We start from the raw sequence: 17,009 nt of genomic DNA, 5'->3' as shown, positions 1-17,009 counted from the left end.
TATTTAAATTAAATTCAAACATTTTATCAGCATCTGATAAACATTTCAAACTTTATTATATAGCATTTACGTCGCTTAAGTCAATACATCCACAATGGAGCCTACAATGAGTACCTAAAATCCACTGCTTTCTTAACCAGAAGCCATTCGTATCGGTTCCAAAGGGTGGTCATATCCACAAGCAGTAGAAAGCTGGAACTTATGTCAGACACGTCTAAGAATTTAATATACACGATCAACGCTTTTGTTTGATTTGCTTTAAATTTAAATGACAATTTCATATTACATGAAATTCACCATCCACGCCAGTATAGACTTCCCTCCCCCAACTTCCACTATGATGATAACATATTTACAAACTCCATCTATCCCAGTTCTGGTACTGGTCCCATCTACATCAACTCTTAAACACAGACTTTATTATTTATCCAAAAGTATATCCTATATAAGAAGTCCCTTTTTTTGTTTCACAATTAGACATCATAGTTTGAAGCAGAGACATCACCACCTCTACCGGTCCAGTTGACATGTACCCACTTGTCTTCTGGAACAAAGCTGGTTCCCTTACCTTTAGCAACTTCGAAAGTGTGAGCACCAAAGTAGTCTCTTTGAGCTTGCAACAAGTTGGCTGGTAATTGTTCTGATCTTAAACCATCGTAGAAGGCCAAAGCGGTGGAGAAGGCTGGGGTTGGGATACCTTGAGTAATGGCATGACCAAGGGCAGATCTCCAACCGGATTGAGCTTTGGTAACGGCTTCCAAGAAGAATGGGTGGAACAACAAGTTGTCCAAGTTTGGGTTTTCTCTGTAAGCAGCAGTGATATCCTTCAAGAAAACTGATCTAATGATACAGCCACCTCTCCACATCAAAGCAATAACACTGTAGTTCAATTTCCAGTTGTAGTCCTTTGAGGCTTGTCTCATCAACATGAAACCTTGAGCATATGAGATAATCTTGGATGCATACAAGGCTTGTTCCAAGTCATCAATGAACTTCTTCTTGTCAGTGATTGGTGATTTTTCACCAACTTCTGGTCCCTTCAAGATCTTTGATGCCTTGACTCTTTCTGATTTCAAAGCTGAAAGACATCTGGCGAAAACAGCTTCACCAATCAAGGTGACTGGGATACCCAAATCAAGGGCGTTAATGGCAGTCCATTTACCAGTACCTTTTTGACCAGCAGTATCCAAAATTTTTTCAACAACTGGTTTGTTGTCAGTTGGGTCCTTGAATCTCAAAATATCTCTGGTGATTTCAATCAAGTACGAGTCCAAGACCCCCTTGTTCCATTGGGCAAAAACATCAGCAATTTCGTCATCTTCAAACTTACCAACTCTCTTCATAACATCATAAGCTTCACAAATCAATTGCATATCACCGTATTCAATACCATTGTGGACCATCTTGACGTAATGACCAGCACCGGCATCACCAACCCAGTCACAACAAGGTTCACCATCGGACTTGGCGGCAATAGCTTGGAAAATTGGCTTAATATGTGGCCAAGCTTCTTCGTTACCACCTGGCATCAAAGATGGACCGTGTCTAGCACCTTCTTCACCACCAGAAACACCACAACCAACAAACAAGATACCCTTCTTTTTCAATTCTTCGTATCTTCTGTTACTGTCTGGGAAGTGTGAGTTACCACCGTCAATGATGATATCTCCTTTGTCCAAGTATGGCAACAATTGTTCAATGAATGCATCAACAGCTTGACCGGCCTTGACCAACAACATAATTCTTCTTGGCCTTTTCAAGTTGTCTACCAATTCTTGGATAGAATGAGCACCAATGATGTGCTTGTTACCTTTAGCTTCGTTGTCCAAGAAGTGGTCAACTTTAGAGACAGTTCTGTTGTAGGCGACAACATTGTATCCGTGGTCGGCAGCGTTAAGGATCAAGTTTTGACCCATAACGGCTAAACCAATTAAACCGAGATCACCTCTAGGAATTATACTGTTAGTATTATGCATGGTCATGTGGTTAGAGATAGCAGATAGCCTTGATAACGCGCGTGAGGATGCCATGTGCTGTGTTAGTACTAGTTAAGACGAGTATGTTTGGAGTTAGGTATTTGAGATCCACCCAATTGACAGGAATTTATTGGTATATTTATGTGAAAAAAATAAAATTTGGAATTGCGGAGGAATCGTTAAGGGCAAGCGGATTAATTTTTGATTTTCCCTTTGTTCTCTCTTGTCCAAAATTGAACAGACAAAAAAAAAATCGATACTCGGTCATTCAATTATTGTTGGGGGAGCCCTTTTTTCCGCTGGATGTCGACTGAATTGCTCAATCCGGAGATAGCAAGTAGGTTAGTACGTAGCATGGGTTGTGGTGAATAAAAAATTTGAGATGTGATTGGCATCCCTTGCAACCAATTGACCTCTAATGTAGTGATTATAGACTCTTGATGGAAACGTTGCGGTATCCCGGCGCTTATCTTAGCTTCTTCATCTGCTTCTGCTTCTGCTTCAAAATGGCAATCCTTTGCCATTGGAAAATCAATTACATACTGTGGAGCTTTTGAATCAGTTGACATTGTTGATGGATATTAGTTAATTGTATCTTTATACTTTGTAGATGAAGAGCAATTGAAAGAAAGAGGTTTGAAAATTTTTGTAAAACTGAATTTTATTGATTTAGTTTTATATTATTTGAGAGAACGTTTTTATCTCTCTCTCTTTCAAATACAATAGCAAATATAAAAAAAAAACATCAAACTTATTATTGTTGGTAGTGCGCGTTGGATCATTTCAGTTTTGTTGGACAAAAGGTTTTAATTTTAATTTAATTTCTTGAGTTCCAGTAGAGGTTATCCATAAGTCAAGGGATTGGTTCTTTGAAAACAAAGAGCAAATCTAGAGCAAATCTCTGTAAGTCAATTGGGTTACTGTAATACCCAAAAAAGTGTTGTGATTCAGTCTTGTTACCAAACATCAATCCGTCCACGTGAAGCTCTGAACTTGATAGAGCTTAATGGAAAAAACAAAAAAAAAAACAAAAATAAAAGGAGGGGTTTGTATACAGGAAACCACTTTCCAGCTTGGCCCGCTTCGCCGGAAATTGATTTATTGGTTAATAATTAGATTAAAGTATCACAAATAAGCTCAATGTTGTTGGTTAAACGCGAGTTACGGTCGTTGAGGAACTGCCCAAAAGTTTACGCGGTTGCCAATTTTTACTTTTGACGAGAATCCTCCACTTCCAACTACCAAGCACATTTCAGCGAGATCGGAAAACGCATTTCCGGCGAATTGTATGGAAATAATAAACAGCGTATTAAACACACATCCATTATTGAGAACTTCGTCAGCCTAGTCTGTCTTTAACCTTGAGTAAGATTGAGCCAGTGCTTTGCGCTGTAAGTAAAGCTCCTTTGTTTTGATCAATTGCCATATCGGCTTTAGACATGACACCTGCTTTTGTAAACACCCTGTCTTTTCGTACACTAGGCGATCAAAAAAAAGGTCCAAACAGGGTTGCAAAACGTAGTCCCTCATGTCAAAGCAGTTGGTTTTCTCTAAAGGTAACTTGTGCAACTTCCATGTCAAATGTGGGGCATTTTTCTGTTGGTTTAATCTCTCCTAATACAGAGTCCAGTTATTTGAGCTTGATTCTCGAAAGCTTTTTAATTACCAGCATCATAGTTAATTCTCTATGGTGGTGAGAGGGGTGGGGCATCAGCTTCTGTAACTTGTAGCAACCAGGAGGGGCACAAACAATAGCTCTAGTTATGTTGTTGAAACTGTCCAACTCCTTCCCCCAAATTTAATCCCCCACTTTTCTTTGATTGCAACAAGGGTTCACAACACAAAAATGGTCAAAACCAGTGTATTCAGACAAATCCTCCACGTTGGGAACAGCAAAGCACGGCGATTACAATGGAGGAATCTCTTCCCCGCACTGAATGTTGGAAGTTGATTTCTCTCTTGGGTGGCCAATCAGATTAGAAGAATTTGAGAGAAGAGGAGAACGAACATAGATCAACTAAGATACGAAACAAGTTGCCACCTCTCCAAAAAGCCAGAGTAATTGAGCAAAGAGGATCAGCCATCACGACATCACTGCCCAGCTATGATCCCCAGCTTTCATTTTCCATACTATACTTGCTGATTGCTTGATCATTAGACAGCCACAATTTATATCAACACTACAAAGTTTTCTTGACTTAATTTCTTGGTACCACAGTTGTTGACGCCACCACGATTGGAAGTTTATGAAAAAAGTACGGCCATTGGTAATCGTGGTGCCACATCACCAACTTAACTAGTGAAGAGTATTGCCAGTTATAAATGCTACAAGAACCAGCTCTTACAGTTTGCGACCTTTGACGCAAAACAAAAGCAACACGCATTTACGACATTAAAACCATCTAACAATTACGTCAGTCAAAAATGACAGTGTGTCACGTGCTATTGTTCCATTTTTTTCCCACCAAAATTTTCCTTTTTTGTGTTTTATATTTGCAGCAAAATTGAAAAAAATATCTTACTGGGGAATCTAATCGACTGTAAATCAATAATGATTCATGCATAAAAAAAAATTTTAAAAAAGAAAATGTGAAAAATTTCAACAGGTATTATCAAGTTTCATTCATTCCTAGAATCTATAAACACATCCTAGCTACATTTCAAAGCATGCCTATTCCAAAACCACACGGAGGTCAACTTAATGACTTGATTATTCGCGACGCTGAAAAAAAGCCACAGTTGTTGAAGGAAGTTGAAACCTTGCCCCACTTGACATTAACTCCAAGACAATTGTGTGATTTAGAGTTGATTTTAAATGGTGGATTTTCTCCCTTGACTGGATTCCTCAATGAAGATGACTACAAGAGCGTGGTTGAAGATTTGAGGTTGACTTCCGTCAAGAACAATCAAAGTAAAGGTTTGCTTTGGCCAATTCCAATTACTTTGGACGTTTCTCCACAAGCCGCTCAACAATACAAATTGGGTGATAGAATTGCCTTATTGGATTTAAGAGATGAAACTCCATTGGCCATTTTAACTATTGAGTCGATTTATACCCCTGATAAGCAAAAAGAAGCAAAGTTGGTTTTTAGGGGCGATCCAGAACATCCAGCCAACAAATATCTTTTCGAAACTGCTGGTGATGTATACATTGGAGGTTCATTGGAAGGTATCAACTACCCAAAACATTACGATTATGTCGATTCAAGAAAGACACCAACTGAATTGAGAAAAGAATTTGATTCTTTGGGATGGACCGACCAAAATATTGTCGCTTTCCAAACTAGAAACCCTATGCATAGAGCTCATCGTGAATTAACCATTAGAGCCGCTAATGATATTGGTTCAAGCGCCCATGTTTTGATTCATCCAGTTGTTGGTTTAACCAAACCAGGTGACATTGACCATCATACAAGAGTCAAAGTCTACAAGCAAATCTTGCAAAAGTTCCCTGAAGGATTAGCATCGTTGTCTCTTTTGCCATTGGCCATGAGAATGGGTGGTGATAGAGAAGCCATGTGGCACGCATTAATTAGAACCAATTATGGTGTTGATCATTTCATTGTTGGTAGAGATCATGCTGGTCCTGGTAAAAACTCTCAGGGGGTTGATTTCTACGGTCCTTATGATGCGCAAGAATTGTTACAAAAGTATCAAGATGAATTAGATATCAAGATTGTTCCATTTAGAATGGTTACTTATTTGCCTGATGAGGATAGATATGCCCCAATTGACACTATTGACACTTCCAAAGTCAAAACAGCAAATATTTCCGGAACCGAATTGAGAAACAAGTTGCGTACTGGTGATGCCATTCCTGAATGGTTTTCCTACCCTGAAGTTGTCAAGATTTTGCGTGAAACCAACCCACCAAGATTCAAACAAGGTTTTGTCATCATTATTGAAACTGAATCCAAGTTGGGTCAATACTTGAGCTTTGCTTTACAATCAACCTTGAATCAATTCAACGGTGAAAGAAGAATCACCAAAATCGATCAACAAGAACACAATGTTGATCCCTTCATCATTAATGAATTGGTCAAATCGGGTGCTGGTGTGATCTTGACCACTGAAAACACTCACACTGACAAAGTTGCTAATTTGGTTGGTGACGGAAATTCCATCATTGTTGGTTCAAATAGCGATGCCTCCAAGGGACAATTTAAATTGAATGAAAATCTAAATGTTACAATTGATGAAGTTGTATCTTATTTGCAACAACAAGGTTTTTATTAGAGATGTAAATTAGAGTATTTGTTTATCGAGAATAGAATAGAAAGGTATAAATAATACATCGTTATTTATTGAAGTGAAAATAAGAGTGAATAATAAATAAATATAAAAACATTACAGGTCATCATCATCGTCGTCATCGTCGTTGTCGTTGTCGTTGTCGTTGTCGTTGTCGTTGTAATAAATCATCATCATCATCATCATTGTAACCCCATCTGTGATATTTCCTCTTAAAACATGTTTCTCTGCTGTTGTGCCAAATGGGCTGATCTAATTTGCAAAGCTTCAGCAAAACCCATAGCTGCTGGCCATACAGGGGCATCAGCAAACACTCTAATACCCAAATAAAAGGCCCTGTTGGACAAATTATTCTTGATCACATAATCTCTAATCTCTTGATTCAACTTCATTACCCGGTCTCTATTCAAATCCAAACCAACTCCGCGTGATAAATTATCATCACATTTCGATCTTTCTTCACTCAATTTAATAATCTTGTTTCGAAGTGAATCAGTAACAATACTTAAATTATGCATATCTTTGGTCAACACATCTGAATATACCGACTTTACACCTGGAGTTAAAACTTTTTCCATCTTGGTAAAGGTTTCTTGACATCTTAGCCACTCCATTAATTCTTGATTAGAAATATCCCTTCTCTTGCATTGCTGTTCCAAGAAATCAAGATAGGTAGCTATTACCAAAATACTAGCCAATAATCCACAAAATAAGAATACTGGCGTACGAACAGTAGTTTCACGCACATCAAGGCTATTTGTCTCAGTAGTTTGTATCCACAAATCCAAAATACTATAGCCTGAACCCAATGATTTGCTCAAGACACTATAGTTCGATTCACGGTAATCCATCAAGTCCAATTCCTTATTCATTGATGCATAGTCCTTTTTGAAAATGTGGCTGAAAGTAGCATCGAGATTGATATCCAACTTCATCTTCAACATATACCAAAGAGGGATAATCTGTTTCAAATCGGGTGAATGGCTAAACTGATCACAGTTTAATGACGATGTGTCTAAATTACCATTGTTTTTGTAAAAAAGAATCTGCCAATTGTTCATCAAATGGTGATACTTGGGTCTTTTTTCAACATTCCAATTCATATAACTGAAATCACCAGCTCGCAAGTCAGCACCAACTTGTTCATGAATATTGAACAAGATAGTGAGAAGGTTGGCATTGGGAATGCTGTTCATTGGGTTTGGGTTCTGCAAATAACTAATGAGCTCATTCACAGTCGTGCCATTGCTCAACTTAACAATAGACCAATTTGGAGGGTTTGTCTTGCAAACAGTGTCATACCAGCTACTGGCATTGGGGCTCCACCAAAGCTCACGGTTAGTGCAATAAGATCCGCTCTTCATCATTGTTGCGGGAAATAAAATTGGTGCACCCGTGATACTAGATCTAAACACTTGCAAGATGTAAAACGTATGCAAAGTTCTAATTCTCGATTGCGCTAAAATGAAATAGTCATAGTTGTGCTGAATAATCGGTTTGATTTCATCGTTGTTCATTAATCCGTGAGGTGCAGCTTGTGGTGGAATGATTGATTGCTCCAATGGTTCATTAAAATTGGTTGATTTGATCAATCCAATCATTGACTTGATTTGTCTTGCAGTGATGTCAATTACATTCGGTTCATTGAAAAACAACGAAAGCATAATGTGCAAAACAAGACATTGGTGTGCCATCAATGGAATCTTTTTAAACTGAAGGTTATCAACAGTCAATTCTCTCTCAAAAAAGCTTTGTATGTGATACTTAGACATGTTGAACAATAACAACGCATCATGGTTATTGTAGGCATACAAGGATCCAATAGCAGTGATTGCCAATAAAAGTGGCACCGTTTCAAAGTTTTGTCCACGTACATTTTTCAAAGATGGCAAATGGATAAATGAGCAATACTTGTTGAACCCAAATTCAAACATTTGCGCATAGTACTTTAAGCTCTCCAAAGAAGGAAATTCTTTACTATCAACGTGACTCATGGAAATCATTTTTTCCCTAGTCTCAGCTGAAATCAAAGTTGAATCAAAATTGAAGAAATTGGGTGGAAATTCAATAGAATAATCAATCAGGTGTGACGCGTCTTGCCCACTGGCACTAAGCAATTGCTGCATGAAATCCTGTGCTTGTTTCTTGGGGAGATTGACTGTATTTTCATTTAGCTTCTGGTTATTGAAGTAGCCTTTTAAATCTTCGAAACTGGTATTGGCACTGAAATTCAAATTCAAATCAAACGCTGGGGTAACCAAATCCTTAACCCAATCACTTTCGCTAGGGAAAGTGGGTGCAATATTGGCATTTCCAAGTAAGTTGGCTTGTGGAGTGGTTGAAGCTTCCATTGATGATCTTGACCTTTTACTCACGCTTGGCACGTTGCCATTGTTGTTGTTGCTCAAATGCAGAGGATCAATGCTGCCAACAGAAGAAATCGAGCCTTGTTGAGATTGCGGCAGTAGCTGATGCAATTGGGGTTGTTGCTGTGGTTGCTGCTGCTGTTGATGCTGCTGTTGTTGATGCTGCTGCTGTTGATGCTGCTGCTGTGGTTGTGATTGTGATTGTGGCTGTGGCTGTGGCTGTGTCTGCATCTGTGTCTGTATCTGTGATTGTAGCTGATCCGGTTGTTGCAATTGTTCTGGAGCCGGTTCATTTTCCTCAATTGGTGGCGGTTGGATTGGAAATCCAGCTGTTGGATCCATACTCTCGTCGTCTATAGCAAAAATAGACTTTCTCTGTGGAACACTTTGTGCATGCTGCATAGGTACTGACTTCAATTCGCTATTTTTAGGCCCAAGAGTGAAAAAATCTTGTAAATTCTTTAACGATTTCTGACGAAGCGAAAACTTATCATCACTCAAGTCCAAATGGTCAATATTACCCCAATCTAATAAATCACCCATTTCCATGATTTTATGGTAGTCTTCACTATGAGGACCAAGTGGTGGTGTCCCAAACTCAACTTGTGTCGGTACTGCATTTCCAAACTCAAGCGCATTGTGCTCTTGGATTTGCTTTGCCTCCTTAATGTTCGCATACGAAATTCCCGACGCAGCTGAATACGACGCGTGTCTATAGTTGTGTAAGAAATGGGATGATTTGTCGGTGAATTCCGAAGTAGGTTTAAAAGTCGTCATCTTTTTTCTCTTGGGTGTATCAGATTCTGGAGATGGTTCTTGCTTAACTTGACTTGATTTCCTTCTATTTGAGGTTGTTGAATTTTGACGCGACATTGGCGTTGCTTTTGCTTGCTGGTTAAACGAGACACTTCCTCTTCTTGCATTGCTGCTATGTAGAGTAATACTAGGTCTAGGTGAATTGCTTGAAGTGATAGGCGATGGTCCCATCAGTAGATGATGCGGCAGGCTTCCATCTGCTTGGGTTTGATTGCTAATGTCAAAGAGCCCGGTGCGAAATTGTGGTCTACTGTTGTTTGTATCGGCATCACTTCCATCAACAGCCTCTGATAAAGGTGTAGCACCATTTGGTAAAGGGGCATTTGGATCTGTGTTGTTTTGCAATACATTTATATGTTCGTTGATATCTTGGTCTTTAGAGGAACCTTTACGCATCAAAGTGGGTAAATTGGTATGAAGTTTTTGTTGATGACGCAATACCAAATCACGACGAGCAAAACATCTACCGCAAGCAGCACACTGGTAAGGTTTTTCATTTGTATGGGCTCTTTCGTGACGTTTTAAATGTTCCAACCTGGCAAAAGCACGCGTACAAACACTGCACATGTGCGGTCTTGGTTTGTCAGTTCTAATTTGTTGTGACTTTTTCGGAATAGGTTGCGTGGCGATGGGTGGTGTAATATTGGAATGAATGGTATTTCTGCGCATAGTTTTGACGTTGAGAGTGATGCTGCCGTCGCTACTAGTATTGGTGTCCAGCACTGAAGTTGACGACGACAAAGTCTGGGGTGAGCATAGTGACAATGATGGTTGCATATTCATCTTGGACAATATTTGATAGATAGTTAGCTATTGTTGTGGTTGTAGTATATTGCTGTTATAATAAGACTGGAATACACCCCCTGGTTGTTAATATGGGTTCTGAACGGTGGTTGTAAAAATAAAAAAGAAAAAGAAGTCAAAATGTGGGATATATATTTATAAAAAGAAAAAAGGGAAAAAAAAAGAATTCAAAGACAGACTTCAATTTAAACCGAGACAGGCATAAAACAGAAAGAGAGAGTATGAGGGAACAGACAACAGACAGAAAAATAATATAAAAATATAAAAATATAAAAATATAAAAATATAAAAATATAAAATTAAAATTAAAAAAAAAAAAAAAAAAAAGAAATAAAGTTAAAAGAAATAAAATAAAATAAACCTAGGTGAGTTCTTTAATCAACTAATCAGATCATCATTTCACTAATCTACAAGGAGAGAAGTATCTTCAAAGTCAAGTGCACTGAAAGACAGCAAAATTTCTTTGTGAAGCAAAAAGGTGACAAAATCTATACTTGCGCCTCCCACCCTGACTCCCCCATACACAGAACAAAACTAGGGACAATAAAAAGGAAAAAGAGAGTAAGCCACAAACATAAAACAATCAAAATAATTCCGTATTTTTGTTTAAAATGTCCGTCTTTAGTGTCCGAGTTTTCAAAAAGTGTGTGATCACAAAAGACAAAGACAATATTAAAAGAAGATCAGACACTTTTTTCTTTTAAGTACGAAATACTAGCAATGAAAAAACGACAAGAAAAAAAAACTAACATAAAAAGGGTTACAAAGCCCCAGGGACAAACACATTTAAGACAGACAGACATTTATTTTTAATACCACTAGTAATAGATTTTAGTAATAGATACACTACCTCACAGTGCATTTAGTGTCTTTTCTTTTCCTCTTCTTTGTATCACCGGCGACTATGACTAATTAGGAAACTATCCTTCATGGAGCTCAAAGTCATTTGTTTTTCTTTTTATTGTTCCTTACCAAAAGCAACAAAAATAGTGTAAAATAATTATTACCTCCCTTTATTTCTATGTTAAGGTGCCCTTTTATGGTAGGGAACAAAAAGAAGGAATTCTTAAGTAATCAGAAATAGCAATTGTGTGTTTGTGTGTGCGTGTGCTCGCAGAATTTGATATTTCCTTATTTCACCTTCTGTTGGCGTCGCTATTGTATGACAAAAGAATTTTCGCCACTTTTACTCCAGCGGGGCAATTGAAATTTTGTCACCGTTGTGTGTACGCACAGCGAAACTCACTATATTTTTTCTTTTATTTTGATTGATACTGTATGTAGATATTATAATTCGCCTTGTTTGTTTGGTGAATGCACGACCTTTTCCTATTTGGGAACTCAAGCAAGTCAATGACGTATGAGGAAACTCTCTGTTATGGAAATAAAAAGGGCAACTAAAGTTGGTAGTGTGGGTGTCTTTTCTTGACGACGAAGCTATACATTTGAAAGATGAACTGGTAGGGGCATTCCAAAATTAGTTTTGTCTGTGTAGATCTCACGGCATTTCAGTAAGGAACAGACTACAGGAGAAGGCAGAAAAGTGCATAATAATAGGAACTAGACGATACGACAATAAACAGTGTGAAACCCCCTTGCTTCTCTTTAGTTATTTATTCCTTTCTAAATTTGTATATATAATTTGAGGGACCGTGATTAAGGACGATTAAAGAATATAGTTGCTATAGACTTCCTTATCATATACGAATCTATTCTTGTCGGTGTTAATATTGTAGATAAAGTAGATTCCATTCTCTACTTCACTTTATTATCTTGGCAAATATTTGTATTGTGCATTCTCTTTAAATAGATATAATGAAAACAAAAATTACAAGCTATACACTCTAGCAGAAAACATAAAGCACCACTGCTTCTACTGATTGTCTAAGTTTTAACACTGCCACTCGCTCAATTGAGAAGTAAAGGGCAACATTAGTATACCACTTCTTTCAAAATTACACTACTCAACCTACTTAATTTCTTTAGAAGAGAAAACTCCCCAGACAATGGCAATCGCAAACATTCTTCTAAAGCACTGGCGTGCTTCTGCCATCTTTCTTAAACTTCCTACTTCTGTTATTGTTCTTATGATATCATCAAATACGTTCTTTTTTGTAATTGATTGGGTTCACTTAAGACGCTGTGGACTTCCATGTCTCCGTATACCTCTCATCTAAATGCTCTTAGTTGTGTTTTTGTTTTCTTAATATCTGTGTCTGAATTTTCCACATCTCGGAGTTTTTTGAAATTGTTGAACAAACGTTCCTTAAATCAAAAATTTTGTTGAACCGCCACCATTGTTGTTTCATCTAATAACGCACCTTAATATACTAGGGTCAAGATCTGTGCTGTACAACTAATATCTTTTAAATGATTAGCAAACACTAAGAATTTGTTATAGTGGTAGAAATGAAATAATAAAGTTATTCTCTATATAAAAGTATATAAAAAGGATTCGCGACGAACTGGACTATATATAGAAGAAATGATCAAATTAATGATGATAAGAAGTGTAGGCAGTTGCATATCAAAAACCAAAGAAACGAAAATACACCATTCGCTTCTGCAGGGATAGAAGTCCTACTCGAAAGCCCCCACTAAGTGATATGCACTGTGTGTTAAAGTGTAACCCTACTGCTAATTGAATTCTTGTCGATTACTAGATTACTCGGAAGGATGGATCTGAGGGGGAGGGGTGGGGAGTTAGATACTGATAGAATCTTTTACTTCTGCTTTCGAAACTAAATTGATTATTTATCAGTGTTGTTCTTTTTAGATTTACATATTCTATTCCTTTCCGGTGGATGTAACTTCGTCTAATCAAGTGTTTACCTCTTTTGGTTGATGTCGCGTCTTCTCTTTCAATTCACTTTCTACACTTTTGGTTTCTCAGGATTATTTTGTTTTTAGTCTGGAAAACTTTATCAACGCCACAAAAACCCCAGATTTTAGAAAAAAACAGACATAAAAATACAGCAGGAATTTTAAGCAATTCGAAAAACAAAAATCTCTACTTTCGTAAGTTAAGGAACGAAGTTAATAGTGTATATCTGTTGTTCGTAGGTGTATGTATGTGTGCTTGTGTGCTTGTGTGCTTGTGTGCTTGTGTGCTTGTCCTTGTAAGCTTAGATTGATAATGAAGCAGGTATGTGGCATTGTAACTGAACAAAAGAAAAATTAATCATCCACAAAAGCGGACATAAAGTTCAATTACATTTATCCATTCTCCTTATTTTCCTGTTTTTTGGACACCTTATTTCAAGTGTGCCGCAATCTGTAAGATCTCCCACGAATCATTCTACAACGCCTTGTACTACCATTCCTTACTAGAATGTTGAGTTATGCATTCGTATATATATATATATATCTATACGTTAGTGCACAAGTAAACTCTCATTTTGACCATTTGCGGAAATAGACGTCAGAGTTTTCTTTTGAAAGTTTTTGTTGGGCTAATATTTCTTTTTTTGAACAAAGTAAGACAATAGGTGGTTTGAGTGAATTATGTGTGGATCGGACTTTTCCATTTTGTGTGATTTAGATATATGCGTCACCTATGATGAGTGCTTTATACGCATTAAGTTTGCTTTTACTGCCGACACAATACACAAAACCAAATAATATAATAATTAATAAATTTGTTCTATTTAACCAGCCAATGAGAAAAAAGTGTCTGAACTTATCTTTGGATTTCGTGTCTGAAATAATTCCTCTTTTGCAGCGTTTTGTATTGTTAATAAAAAATTTTCCTTTTCCCTTTTCCTTTAAGGTAAAATATTTATTTCAAAATCTGGGGTAGAGAAAAAAGAAACCAATCAACATCACAAAAATTTTCATTTAATTACACGTAATCTTCAAAGCAAAAGGAACATAGTCTCTTCTCCCCAAATCACTTTAGTACCACAAGCCAGACATTAGTTTCATATTGCAGTGTAACATCTCTCGTTCTGAGAAGGTAAGTATAGCAAAAACTACAAGAGATAGAGCTTTAGTATATAAACAAAAATGAAGCCACTTTTATTATCTCTAAACATCCACAGTCCAAGTGTTTCATGGAAACTTTTTAAACAAAAAAAATATTAATTATTTTACAGACTAAAATTTTAAATCTTAATTCAGCTTAGTGCTCTTTTCTTTGCCCTTTTTTTATGTTTGGATCACCAAATCTATGTATGTTTTCCACTCATTTTCAATTCGTTAAACAAGCGGGGGGGGATGCCTCTCTAAATTATAATATACAAAGATCTTCCTAGAATAAGCTTTCATTTACACTTTTAAGGTGTTTAAGATTACCTAAACCAAACAATAACAACAAAATTTTTCAATATTTGAAGGGGGTATAGTGTCGGGGGAAGAGGCGAGTTTGGAGATTCTTTTAAGCGATTTGAACGACTAAACTTTAATTGAAACAGAATTTTCACTTTCACTTATAGAGCCTGTTTGTGTCTTGAGGGCTGCCTTTATCCCTTCCACCCTCTCTTCAGAATTGGAAAGATTGAAAAGGGATTCCAGAGATGAGATTACCACAACACTCTGTACATTAGATTTCGCAGTTCCTGTACGAGACTGTCTCAAAAAATACCCCTCCTCTTCTTCATGTTCCTCAAAGGTTTCGGAATCGATGTTTCCTATGCTTATAGATTTTAAATTAAGCGTTTAAACGCTTTTGCAAATGCGTACTCTAATACTAAAACATAATCCGCCTTTTCTGCCGAGTTTGAAACACAAATGAAAATCTGTACAGGAACTGAAGCTCCTTGATCTTCCATGATATCTTATATTCTACTCTGGACCAAGCAATAAAAAAAAGGGAGGAGAGCTTTAATAGTCGTAATTCAACACTTGTATACAACTATATTTAGTTTCAATTTTGTTGCAAAATTTGACAAACAAAACATGAAAACAGTGAAATACAGAAACGTGGAGTAGCAACTTCAGGTCAAAAAAACAATTATACTATCCACTCTTCTCATTGTTGTGGAGTTAAGATAGACCTAAGAAGAAGGGTTATTGAACCCTAAATTAGTTCAATATACCTCTTTAAATATAAAAATTTGCCCCAAAATTTAAATTTGTTTATTGGGTCGCTCAGGAATTTTGTCAGAAAATCCTCCTGGTAGCTTAGTTGGTTTAAAGCACAAGACTGTAATTGTTTCCAGATATTGTCATCTTGGGATCGGGCGTTCGACTCGCCCCCGGGAGATTTTTTTACTGCCATTTTAATTTTTTGAAAGCTTCACAAGGTTTACCAAAGCTACGGGGACGTTTTCCTTTCTTATTGTTAATTAGCTATAGTAGTGGGCACTGATGTGAAGGCCTAACTGGTGGAAGTAATTCGTAAATTGTTTTAATTCCAAGAAAAGTCCAAATTGTGATATCGTTTCCATGAAATATACTCTACGATATTTCCGAATAAATTGTAATACGCGTCATCTGTTTGTTTCTTGATGCTTGCTCAATTAGGAATAAAGAGAACAACGATCTGAGTGATGTCGATATTAATCTCGTGATATACGAGAGAGAAAGAGAAAGATCGAGGATTACCCCACTCCGAAAGTCTTGGCAAAATATATTGACGCACTTTAATTTAAGCGAAAATGAAAATTTCGGGTGTATCGCACACAACAGGAGGGAAACGCTTTGTAACTTTTTACTCTGCCCATGAACTACTCCTCTCTGTTTTGTCTACAATGGTGGTCGTTTTACCATATTGAAGCCTGAAGTAGTTTCCATGTTTGAAACTGCAATGATAGAGAGTGGTTGCGGCCAAGAATTAGGTTCAAAAACTTTTTTAAACTTTCTTTTCATAGGGTCTTGGCATGGTAAGCCAACATAGGGTTAGCGAAGAAGGGCAGCAAAGAAGATGGTGGCGGAAGAAGTAAGAGGGAAGATGTACTCGGTAGCTTTGGGGGTAAGAAAATCTGTCTTCTTTTCACTACTTTTCTTGTCTTGCTCTACTCTTTCACCAATTAGGAAGTAAAACCAAGAGTATGATTTAGCGAGGCTTAAGGCATTAATTTTAGTTCGCCCATAATTCATTTAATTTTTTCTTTGCTTGTTTTTATTAAACAGTAAATCTTAAGCTGGAGTTCATTTCATCGAATTGTAGACTTTCATGAAAATGTTTACTAATCAAGGGTATGAACAATTCAGTTCTATCGATAAGGATGGGTTTGTACCATTTTATGCACCAATGAAATAACAGAGAAATGGTATTAGTAATATCAAGTCAGTTCGATTTGCTTTGTGCGTTGGAGAGACGATGCTCTGGACAAAGAAGAGAAAAATTTTTCTTCGTTCTTCTTGTTTGATGGCTGGCCAACTTTGTGGTTGCAGAAAAAAATGGAACAAAAAGTTTTTTAAATGAAATTAGGATTGAATTACGAGTGGCAATTTCGGTTAGTTTGGATGATGATGATGATGATGTTGTTGTGTGATGTGATCCTTAAACAAAAAACAACATTTTGTTATTGCTTTGTCTCACTTAGTTGTCACCAATAAAACAATAAGACTATGGAGAGGGTTTATTGTTTTTTTTTTGTTTTTTTGCTCATTCGCACTCTTATCAAACCTCCAGTATGTACATTTTAAGCCTAATTCGGTTCGTAGAAACTATTTTTCTTTTCTATGCAAATATAAAGCTAAACGTCATATTCTAATAATAGAAAAGGATTATTGATCATTCAACAAACAGAATAAAATAAAATTTGGTTACGGCCCGAGCTAGAAGGCGCTGCAGTAGGCCTCGAATAATTGTTATAAATGTAAGTCAACAACATATATTTCAGTTGTTCTC

The 17,009-nt window shown here is 37.0% G+C and overlaps 4 protein-coding genes across 4 annotated transcripts; 1 reads left to right on the top strand and 3 right to left on the bottom strand. All coding sequences in view use genetic code 12, as the record gives it.

The window, feature by feature from the left end:
• Positions 1–473: 473 nt before the first annotated feature.
• Positions 474–2,030, bottom strand: GND1 (phosphogluconate dehydrogenase (decarboxylating); the record flags this gene model as incomplete). Its single annotated transcript, XM_051814629.1, has 1 exon — positions 474–2,030. The coding sequence occupies one exon, from the start codon at positions 2,028–2,030 to the stop codon at positions 474–476; it is 1,557 nt and encodes a 518-aa protein (XP_051671984.1).
• Positions 2,031–2,248: 218 nt separating this feature from the next.
• On the bottom strand, positions 2,249–2,545 carry CANMA_002547 (uncharacterized protein; the record flags this gene model as incomplete). Its single annotated transcript, XM_051814628.1, has 1 exon — positions 2,249–2,545. The coding sequence occupies one exon, from the start codon at positions 2,543–2,545 to the stop codon at positions 2,249–2,251; it is 297 nt and encodes a 98-aa protein (XP_051671983.1).
• Positions 2,546–4,643: 2,098 nt separating this feature from the next.
• MET3 (sulfate adenylyltransferase) lies at positions 4,644–6,212 on the top strand (the record flags this gene model as incomplete). Its single annotated transcript, XM_051814626.1, has 1 exon — positions 4,644–6,212. The coding sequence occupies one exon, from the start codon at positions 4,644–4,646 to the stop codon at positions 6,210–6,212; it is 1,569 nt and encodes a 522-aa protein (XP_051671982.1).
• A 227-nt stretch (positions 6,213–6,439) lies between these two features.
• CANMA_002545 (uncharacterized protein) lies at positions 6,440–10,186 on the bottom strand (the record flags this gene model as incomplete). The annotated part of the gene is made up of 1 exon (XM_051814625.1): positions 6,440–10,186. The coding sequence occupies one exon, from the start codon at positions 10,184–10,186 to the stop codon at positions 6,440–6,442; it is 3,747 nt and encodes a 1,248-aa protein (XP_051671981.1).
• Between the last annotated feature and the right edge of the window lie 6,823 nt (positions 10,187–17,009).

The sequence above is a fragment of the Candida margitis genome, assembly GCF_024628925.1.
Source record: "Candida margitis strain CBS 14175 chromosome Unknown scaffold7, whole genome shotgun sequence".
NCBI lineage: Eukaryota > Fungi > Ascomycota > Pichiomycetes > Serinales > Debaryomycetaceae > Lodderomyces > Lodderomyces margitis.
This window is presented reverse-complemented; position numbering and strand designations above follow the sequence as displayed.